Raw genomic sequence first — 11,409 nt, 5'->3', positions numbered from 1 at the left:
AAAAGGCTGACGTTTCAGGGTCTAGGCCTGAAACGTCAGCCTTTTTGCTCCTATGATGCTGCTTGGCCTGCTGTGTTCATCCAACTCTGCACCTTGTTGTCTCGGATTCTCCAGCTTCTGCAGTTCCTACTATCTCGTGTTCTACTTAAACTGGGCTAAGACTGGAAATAGCTGTGTAAAATACCTTAAAAGACCTGTACACATAAATATATTGGCCACGCTCAGCAAGATAGGCCGCAGGCTAGGATCAGCACTCTGGTAGATAAAATAACCACGGCCGTAGATAACGATTCCAAATTTAGTTTAAAAAGAATCTTTGAATCGAGGGAGCAGAAACTGACAAAAGTACACTAGTGATTAGAGTAATATAAGTGGGGGAAAAAAAATAGAAATAAAGTTGAAGGCATTATTTTTGAATGAACAAAACTAATGAATTAATAGTACAAATAAAAATTAATTGATGTAATAGTTATTTAGGAGTGGCTGTATCATGACCAAAGTTTGGAATTAAATGTTCCAGGATGTTTGACCTTTAGAAGAAATAGGTAGAATGAATTTGGGAGAGATCAGCCTTTTTCATAAGGCTGGGATCAAGACAGTTGAAAATCAAGGTACTGAATCAGTTTAGATGTCACTAAGACATAAGCAGAAAAGAATTGTGGAAAAATTTATTGGACCTTCAGCAATTCTGGTGTTGGACAGAGTATAAATCAGAAAATTAACATGCAGCAAGAATAGTATGGTAATTATCGGAGACCAGGGGACTTAGACTGGACAAATAAAATTTTGTGTGCACTTAGATAAGAAGTGCACATATAGTCTGGTTGCATGATTTAACTAGGTGAGATACAAAACCTTGTGAAAGTAATAGAGACCAAGGATCTAGAAAAAAAAATAAAGATTTGACAATATTAGTATGAGGGGGAAAAAGACCAATTATTGGTACTGAAACCTGACAAATCTCCCAGATGTGACTGTCTATACCTTTTAAGGTTTTAATGAGGTGACTGCAGACACAGTGAATACATTGGTTTTAATCTTCCAAAATGTTCTAGATTTTAGAATGTAGGTTGCAAGGTAGCAAACACAATCCTACTATTCAAAAATAAACACAGAAAAATAGACAATTACAGGCATGATATTAGTAGAAAGGAAAATGATAGCCTATGACCAAGATTGTATGTATAATAAAATTGAACACACTGAAGTTGGATGTATGAAAGGAAACAAAACTGTTAGGTTTTTGAGGTTTATAACTAGCAGGGCAGATAGTGGGGAAACAGTGCATTTACTGCATTGGCATTAAAAAGAAAACGTTTAATGTGGCACAAGATTATTGTACATGAAATCTATTGGCATAGATTGAAGATTGTTTAACGGACAGAAAACAGTAGTACATTAGTAATTTTCAGGTTGGCAGGCTTTAACTGGTGAGGTGTGACATGGATCAGTGCTTGAACATGAGCTGTTTGCAGTGTGTAAAATGACTTGAATGAGGGGATGATGTGTCATGTATCCAGGTTTGTTGACTATACAACGTTTATGTGGGAATGTAAGCATTGAGGAGGCCAAAAAGTTAGAAGGACATGGAAGATGGAATATATAATGTAGAGAAATGTGAAGTTATCTGCTTTGAAAGAAGTACAGAAGTAGAATATTTTTTAAATGGTGAGAGATTAGGATATGTTGGAAACCCGAAGAATCCAAGTCCCTTCTATACACAGAATTAACGTGCAGGCTCAACAAGTAATGAAGAAAGCAAATGTCACAGACAGATTGCATACAAAAAGACAGGTATTGCTGAAATTATATCAGGCCTTGGTGATGCTGCACAAGGAGTACTATGGCAGGTATAGTTTGCTTATTGCTCTTGGATGGAGTACAACAACAATTCTCCTATGAGAAGCTGACAGACGCAGCAAATTTTTCAAGAGTTTAAATGTGAGAAGTGTTACAGAACCACATCAGGAATTGCTGGAAAAACTCAGCAGGTCTGGTGGCATCTGAGGAGAGGAAGCAGACTTAACATTTTGGGTCCAGTGACCCTCCTTCAGGTCTGCCGTCTTTTTCCAGCAATTTCTGATTTTGTTTCCGATTTCTAACATCTGCAGTTCTGAGTTTTTTTGTGGCATGGAACTGTTCCAACTGCCAATCATAGGAAAAAGTATCTGCTTAATTGTCCATGCTTGATATGGCCTGTTTTGCAATGCTGATCACTTCCTGAAACCACCATCATTGATAACCAGGCAGGCCTAGATACAGTACACAGAAAGTAAAGCCATGCATCCCTCTCCGCAAAAAAACATAATGCCAGAATTGCTGGGAAACAGGAGACATCATGGAGTTTAAACTGCAAGGTCATTTCAGTGGAGCTGCTGTACCAGTTTTTCCAAGTATTACAGTTTTTTTGTTTTGCAATTTCTTTCTGTTTCTTATCACTCTGTTGTAATTGATGGATGTAATGACTTTTTATTTCAAATATTTAGTTACATTGTTATTTAATAATTCCAAGTGTGATTAGTTTTCTTACTTCACATTGCATTGTTTAATAATTTGTCAGTGAATGTGGGTGTATGGTCACAGGTCGGTGCAGCTTAGGTTAGATGTGAGACAGGGGGTGTCAGTAGCATAGTTACCGAAGAAATTAGAGCAGATTTTAAGGCCCCTAACGCTGCTTGGGTAATTATTTGGGGAAGTGAGTTGGAATCCTCAAGTCTCTGATTCTAACTCAGAGTTTAAGACTTTTTTGGAGGGTAATTACCCTGACCTGGTAATTACTCATCAGAAGTTTAAACCAGTCAAGACAGTTTACACACAGTTAGTACTTCTGAGGGATTCAGATGCACGTTTTTAGAAAACGCTAGTGCAATGGCTATCTTGCTATTTGAAGATCTGGGCTAAAATTCTTAAGCTATGTGATAGATCTGATTTGGATAATTTCCCTTTCCTGGTGGTCTAGAACGAGGAATTAAGGGAAGGAGATCAGAAGAAATGTTGCTCATGTTGTTCAGAGTTGTGAATCTTTTACTATCTGCAGTGGACTATTCCAGTCACTAGTTTCAAATTTTTGAATATCGGGTGGATTTTAAAAAAAAAAATCAGGGGATTATAGGGATAATTCAGAAATAGATCGCTGAGTAGAAGATCAACCATGATATTAATGAATGACTGAATTCATTCCATTGCAGCTGTTGTTTCTGTTTCTGGTACTCTGGGGTAGTGTTCTCCTGTGTTGCAAACTCGTATGGTTCTATAAGTAAAAATAAAAGTAATTGTCTGGAGATAAATGTTAGTAATCTAATCTGAAAATTCATTTCACTGAAGTTATTATGTCATCAATTCTTAGCTTAGTACTTTGCTTGTTGTAAAATATGTGCTTGATGAATACATTGTTCTAAATGTTTAACGCAGCTTTGAATGCTCGTAAATCTTATTTTCTTATTCAAACTTGTAAGATTACAACTGCATAAATGATAAGTATGTTATTTTGAATTCATCATAAATTAATCCTTTCAATTTGCAAATTTTTTTATAAAGTTGTAATGTTTTTTTGTTGAACATGGTAATAATTCCTGCTGTAATCTATAAATCTATGTTCTTAGCTATCTGGGCAACAATCGAATAAGCACGTTGGAACCTGGCACATTTGATAATTTGTCAAGCACCTTACAAGTTCTTCGACTAAGCAAAAATCGAATTTCACATTTGCCTGTCAAGATTTTCAAGTTACCACACCTGCTGCATCTGTGAGTAAAACCCCTGATAATATTTTCATTATTCTGGGTATCCTGGTTTAATTATACTTACTGCATTGTAAATAGTTTTAGAATCATTTTTCACTCTTGCAGATTCACTGGCTAAATAATGGTATTTCTATAGAATTGTTCAGAATTTGTTTAAAAGAAATGTGTCTTGCAAATGTAATTGATCTCTGTAACTTACAAGTAAGAGTTACAGATCTCCTCCTTTGTGAGTGGGGAAAAGAATCTTTGTTTCAAATTTCTTGTATGATTTACTATTCATAAGATTTGAATTTTAGTTCCATATTTAATGCAAACTTAAACTATTTAATTTTGCTGTTCTTTTCATCATTTGTCATGATATTCCTACAGCAGTACTATGAAATGATGCACTGCTTGTCATAGTGATTGGATGCAGCTATTGTTCATATTGCTGTGTTGTGACCTTCTGTAGTACAAATATAATAGAAAGTTCAATCTTGATCTGATCTCAGTATTTACTTTTATTGCTTGGATTGCAGGTACCTCCTGAAATTTAGTTTTGTTTCTCCAACTGTTGGGATGCACTGAAGAGTAATTCCAATTGTGCAGAATCTCTGTGCATGAAGTGTAATTAGAGTTTAATGTGTGGAATTGTTTTACTATTGTACATTGTTATGCAGTTTATTTGCTACACATCTTTTTGATAGAGATAAATCTTTACCAAATCCGAATCTAATTTTTGTTAGTGTTGATGGATTCCTGACTAAATAAAATCATGCAGACAACTAAGCTATCAATGACAAAGATTGAACAAGTTAGCCCACACCCGTTTAGAACGGCTGTAGGGAGAAGCCTGGGATCTGCAGACCAGTGAGTTTGACATCTGTGGCAGGTAGGTGGTTGGTGATTCTGAAAGCCAGGATTTACATGCATTTGGAGAGGCAAGGACTAAGGATAGTCAGTATGGCTTTGTGTGAGGGAAATCATGTCTCTCAAACTGAGTTTTTTGAGGAAGTAACCAAAAAAGATTGATGGGAGCAGAGCTGTAGACGTTGTTTACTTGGACTTTAATCAAGCCTTTGACAAGGTTCCGCATGGTAGACTAATTAGTAAAGTTAAATCATAAGGGATTCAGGAAGGGCTTGCTAATTCGATGCAAAATTGGCTTGATGGTAGCAGACCGCTGGTGGTCGTAGAGAGTGTTTTTCAGACTGTAGGCTGGTGACCAGTGGTGTTCCACAAGGATTGTTAGGGAGTCCATTTTTGTTTCTCATTTACATAAACAATTTGGATGAGAATTTGTGAGACATGGTTAGTAAGTTTGCAGATGACACCAAAATTGGCGGTATGGTGGACAGTGAAGAAGGTTATCTAAGATTGTAAAATGATCTTGATCAATTAGGCCAATGGGCTGAGGAGTGGCAGCTGGAGTTTATTTTGGATAAAGGCGAGGTATTGCATTTTGGCAAAACAAACGAAGGCAGGACTTGTACAGTTAATGGTAGTGCCCTGGTTAATGTTGTAAAACAGAGTACATAATTCTTTGAAATTTCCATCACATGTAGACAGGGCGGTTGAGGTGTTTAGCACGCTTGCCTTCATTGCTCAGGACTTTGAGTACAGGAGTTGGGATGTTGTGTTGAGGTTGTACAGGATGTTGGTGAGACCTAATCTGGAGTATTGTGTGCAGTTCATGTCACTCTGCTATAGAAGGGTATTCTTAAATTGGAGACAGTTCAGAAAAGATTTACAAGAATGTTGCCGGGAATGGAAGGTTTGAGTTAAGCTGGATAGGCTGCGACTTTTTTCACTGGAACATAGGAAGTTGAGGAGTGACCTTGGAGGTTTATAAAATCATGAAAGGCATGGATAAGGTGAATAGCATGGATCTTTTTCCTAGGGTGAGGGAGTTCAAAATTAGGGGGCATATTTTTAATGTGAGAGGAGAAAGATTTAACAAGGACATGAAGGGCAACGTTTTTACACAGTGGCTCGTATATGGAATGAAACTGCCAGAGCAAGTGGTAGATGCAGGTACAGTTACAGCATTTAAGAAGCATTTGGATAAATACATAAATAGGAACAGTTTGGAGGGGATACGAGCCAAATGCAGAAGTCGATCTAGTTTGGTTTGGGAACATGGTCAGCGTGGACTACTAGGACTAAAGAATCTGCTTTCATGCTGTATGTCTCTATGACTCCAAGGAGTGATCTTATTGAAACATGTAAGTTCCTGAATGGACTTGTTAGGCTAAAGAACCAGTGGTTGTTTCCCCTTGTGAGAGACCAGAACTGGGGGACATAGTTTATAAATGAGAGATCTCTCTTGAAAGTTGGAGATGAGGGAAAATATTTATTAAAGGTGGAGCAGGTTCAAAATTCCAAATGCCGTATTCCTGCTGTCAAGTCCTGTGTGACCTCTACTTGCTTTGAATTTATTTATTTATTTGTATAGGCATTAGGTTACGTATTTGAGTTCAAGACTGTCTGATACACGAGGCACAATATTGGCTTAATTAACTATATAACTACTCACAAATGCCACTTCGAGTAGAAAAGTATGCCATATTTCCTCATCTATCCCTTCTGTTTTACTTGTATCTCCTAAAAGAAATGCCTTGCATGAAATAATGCCATTAGTGATGGATCAGATTATTCAAACATTTGTATTTCTCCATTGTTGCAAACAGGAATCTATAATTAGCTTCTGGTCCCTGAAGCAAAGCTAGATAAACCTAGAGCAAGACTTTTAAGAATTTTGTTCAGAATTCAATTGGTACAGATATTCCAAAATGATTATCTGAGCAATGTTCTCTTGCTGTTATTGTTGAGATGACAAATGAAATTATAAATAGAGGTTGTTTGTGAATGATATAAATTTCGATTTGTGGGACTGCATTTTTCATCACAAAAAACAAAACCTGAATAGTGTTTGTTTTAAGCAATTTGACGAATTACTGCTGAAATTCATGTTGGCTTTAGAGTAAAGATCACTGGGTTACTTTGCGTGACTGCTTTCTATGTCTTATGAAATTTGCAGCCACCAGATGGTAAATAGAGCCGACAGTGGCTTTGCATTCTAGACTGAATCTAGATGTTTGGCGGTCTCAATATAAGACTATTTGCATCAGGTCTGAAAAGCTTTAGGTTTTGAAAATCAAATACATTGTACTTTTCATTTCTATCTTTTCAACATAGTTTTGGAATTTGGATCAGTTACCTTCGGAACTGCCTTTTTTTATATCAACAGAAATGAGAGAGAGCAGTGGCAAGTGAAAGCAGACTTAAGGATAAGTTTTTGCACAATTTATGTTCCAGAGAGCTGAACCGAAACAGAATACGTCTCATCGATGGGCTAACATTCCATGGATTAGACAGTTTAGAAGTGCTTAAATTACAGAGGAATAACATCAGTAAACTCATGGATGGTGCCTTTTGGGGTCTTGCCAGGATGCAAGTTTTGTAAGTCCTGTTTATGAAATGATATCTCAGACATGAAAACTCTAGAAGACCATCTGTTGCAGTATTCTGCATTGTTATGAAATCATTATGGCACAGAAAGAGGTAATTAATCGCATTGAGTTTATGAAGGCTGTCAGTGAACAAACCAATGAATTATATTTGTATTTCTACCCCCACCTCCCCAATACTCTTGTAGCCCTTATTCTGTTCATCCTTCTTCTATCTTGTTACTTTCCACATGCATTCTCCTTATAAATAACTTTGCAATATCAGACCGTCAAACTACAATCAGTGGTATTGTAGGCTGTCATTCTAATGCCTACACATAGTTTAATATTTTGCTCAATTTATATTTATCATACGCTGGAGTGAATCTGGACACTGGAAGGTGCCATGACCTGAGTTTACCCCTGAAGTATCATATTGTGCAACGTCATAATGGTATGAAAAACTGCAATGCAAACTTAACAGATGTCTCAATATTTTTATCTGTCCCACTGGGTAGGTGATGGATGGATATTCTGTAGCTTTTTGATTTTGTACATTTGCCGACTTTGGTTACATCGTTGGTCATTTTGGTTTGAAAATTTGAATTGTAATCAGTTTTAACAAATGCAGCGTTGTGATGTGTTTCGTTAGATATAAGGTATGAATTAATTTCTTTTAAGATACTTGTGTTCCCATGTCTTGTATGAAGGTAGCGTAAGTCATATATTTATCTCTTCCAGACATTTGGACAGTAATGTCTTAAATGAAGTGACAAGTGGCTGGCTTTATGGGCTGTCCTCTCTGCAGCAGCTTTTTCTGAACTACAATACCATCTCTCGAATACATCCTGATGCCTGGGGATTCTGCCAGAAGTTAGTGGAATTGTAAGTGCCATGGTGGTATATATTTTTGAGGACAAATCTCAGCAGTAAATTCCACCCCACCCCTCCCGCCCAGCAGCATTTGTAAAATTAGCGTAATGGATTCATGTATATGTCACAGTGATGTCACTGATATAATCATGACAAATTAGAACACATTCACAGGTGGATGTAGAAGCAGCATTGTGTTAAATTATGGTCTGTATATGAAGTTAATACTCTTATTATGACTACATCTGATTTATAACATAGTACAACAGATAAAGACACTCCTAGTGTAACATTCTGGTACATGAACAAACTAAGCCTTGGAGTAAGGACAAATCAGATCATGATGCAAATGTTCACTGGCCAACCCCATCCCAAAGCAAAACACATGTACATTTTCATCCTTTTACCTGAAGGACAACTCATTTGGGATGAAAGACAGCAAGCATGATGTACATTAGAGGGACATCCTTGCGGGTTTAAATTAATGAGAAATAATGTCTGGGATACTGTGCATTTCAGTACAGAATAACTGATGGCACGTGCATTAATTATAAGATGTTTTTGATATTTCTGTCCCTACTGAAACATGTAAAGTTAGCTTTGCTTAGATGTGGACTGAAGAAAATAAATGGAATAATTAAGATTGTGTCATTAACATCATTTTAGTTTAGGACTTATCACAGTTATGTAAAATAGATGGCTATGAAGTCGTTTCTGTTTTATTTTGATATGAGTATACAATATGACTGTACTGGTGTCTGACTTGTTTTTATTTGTTGCTGGGTGGGAGATTTTTTTTGGTAGTCTTCTGCCTTTTAGGGTAGTCTTCAGTCTGACTTTGCATTGGTAGCAATACGTTGGTAAATATTTTCTAAAACTTTTTTTTTCAAAAATTCAAATCTTAAATTCATTGAAATTGTAACCTTGGTTATAGGCTAGTAAGTAGAATATAAATACACAGATAACAAATTTTGCTTTTCCTCAGTTTGGGAACAAATTTACATTCTGATTAAATGAATAAAGAAAAATTATAATGAGTTAATTCTGGTAACAAATGATATTAATTCTGAATTTAAGTGAGAGATCTGTTAATCTTTGCAGCTCTTCTTTCGATTGATCTTGTATCTAAAATGTCCTGTTTTACTCCTTGACAGAAATAAAAATTTTAGTATCCAGTTAATACATTTTGATGGATGATTGGTATGTATTTGTGGTTGTTAAGCTGACGTAGAAAGCACTTTTGAGATTTGTCAAATGAAGATAGTTTCATAATATTGCACAACTAATTGCATCTAACTGTGGGGCTCAAGGAATCAAAAAATATGGGGAGAAAGCAGAAACAGGGTGCTGAGTTGGATGCGCAGCCCAGATCATATTGAAAGATGGATGAAGCTTGAGTGACCGATTCTTATTTTCTGTTTCTATATGACATCTCTTTAAACCACTGTCAGCTTCCATAATGTAAACCCAAAGTCACAAATAAGGCTTTTTAAAAACTATTAGCTCAGAATCCTATTCTCTTTGGTGTGCATTTCAGAAAATTTCCAGCTGGGTTTTCATAGTTACAGATTAAAAATCCCATGATATTGCTTCACTAGGCAAAACGTTTAATAAACAGAAATACTAGAGATAGTAGGAACTGCAGATGCTGGAAAATCTGAGATGACAAGGTGTAGAGCTGGATGAACACAGCAGGCCAAGCAGCATCATAGGAGCAGGAAGGCTGACATTTCGGGCCTAGACCCTTCATCAGAAATACTGTTGGGTTGTATACACACGAGTGTAAATCAAGCCGCTCTCTAAACTTGAATGTGGATTCAGTCCACAGATTAAACTTTATCTGAAATCCACAAAAGGTTGACATGTATGCAGAAGATACACATGGATGCTTTACGCTTGCGTGCAGTGTACTTTAGCTGTTTGTTATCCCCCCTGCATAGTTAGTTTCTGTTTTCTTTACCTAGATTCTATGGGACGAAGGATGAAAGTTGTGTTAATTTTCCCTCTGCCCATTGTGGCCAGTTTGATGTATCATTTTTCACACTTTAGATAATTGAATAGAGATGTAGTGTTTTTTTTTATTGTCACCCTAGTGGCTCAGCTGGTTAAGGCAATGAACAGCTGAGCTGAATAAGCCATGGTGAAAATGCTTGAACTTCAGTCCATTGTCTCTGCATTAGCTGAAATCAGTCAGGTTGGTGGTAATAATATTGTCCGTTACTTAATTTGGGCGTTGCACTACCATAACTTCTAATGGGAATGCATAAATGAGGTCAGTATTAGACTGACCCCATTGCTTACTTCAAAAGTCTTGCAAGGTTATTGAGGGTTGCATATTACTGGTCACTTTACTGAGTGCTCTGAAGGTCAGTACACCTGTGGAATTGCACTGTCGCAAGTTTTAAGCAACAGGTAAATGGTAAACATTGCTGTGGTGAAGGGAGAAGGCAAGGGTCAATGCATTATTTCTGTGCCAAAAGCTGCTTATGTATTCAAATTAGCTATTAACTAATTATATATTTTTAATTAACTTTTCTAAGTCCTATGGTTTTTTTTTCTCAGAAACCTTTCACACAATAACTTGATCAGTTTGGATGAGGGAAGCCTAACAGGGCTAAGTGGGCTCCAGATTCTTCGCTTAAGTCACAACAGTATAAGCCATATTGCTGATGGGGCCTTTAAAGGACTTCGAACTCTACGAGTATTGTATGTATTGAAATTTGCTATATAGTGAGATATGAACAAGTTTGGTTTCAATGTGGATATTATAACAGTTTACAACATGCACTGCTGTGATGGATATTTCATAATAAGCTAGATTTACTGAATCCTATGGTTTCACATTTAAATTAAGATTGTTGCATCAAAGCATTTCTCTATTAATATGAAATAGCTGTTTAAAAACTGTTACATGGACCTTCATAGCAATCCACTAGAGTGGCTTGTTACTAGAAATTAATCCAATAAGATGCTGAACATCTGGTTAGTGCTCAGTTAGTGTATGTAAACAATTCCTTTGCACTTTCTTGCAAGTTAGGGATTTTCCTGAATTGAGTCAGCATTGTTCCCTCTCTTGTTAACACCAAAACCAAACAAACAGTCATTCCTCTAATTTACTGGCTGTGAAGTCTTGAAATACAGAATTTGGCTGCCACATTTTCCTACTCTGCAGTATTTGTGCGGGTGGAGTCACTGCTACTAATTCCGATGTACCTTGGGACATTCTGAGGTTGTTAAAGTGTTATACAAGTGTAGGTTTTTTAATATTGGTGGTTTAAGGACATCTGTGAAACAAGGCTGTTACTGGTAATCAGGTAATTAGATATTTTGACTTATTCAGTCTATTCCCACATTGATGAAATAAT

At 36.6% G+C, this 11,409-nt stretch overlaps 1 protein-coding gene across 1 annotated transcript in view; it reads left to right on the top strand.

Annotated features, from left to right (window-relative positions):
• Positions 1 to 10,775, top strand: part of LOC125485167 (leucine-rich repeats and immunoglobulin-like domains protein 1) — a 75,623-nt gene extending 64,848 nt beyond the window's left edge. The window contains exons 5-8 of the mRNA XM_048606734.1: positions 3,603 to 3,746; positions 7,041 to 7,184; positions 7,913 to 8,056; positions 10,607 to 10,775. Coding sequence (XP_048462691.1) covers positions 3,603 to 3,746; positions 7,041 to 7,184; positions 7,913 to 8,056; positions 10,607 to 10,775 — 601 coding nt within the window. The remainder of the gene's footprint in view (positions 1 to 3,602; positions 3,747 to 7,040; positions 7,185 to 7,912; positions 8,057 to 10,606) is intronic.
• Positions 10,776 to 11,409: the final 634 nt, after the last annotated feature.

This window comes from Rhincodon typus, chromosome 16 (genome assembly GCF_021869965.1).
Source record: "Rhincodon typus isolate 14 chromosome 16, sRhiTyp1.1, whole genome shotgun sequence".
In the NCBI taxonomy this organism is placed as follows: domain Eukaryota; kingdom Metazoa; phylum Chordata; class Chondrichthyes; order Orectolobiformes; family Rhincodontidae; genus Rhincodon; species Rhincodon typus.
This window is presented reverse-complemented; position numbering and strand designations above follow the sequence as displayed.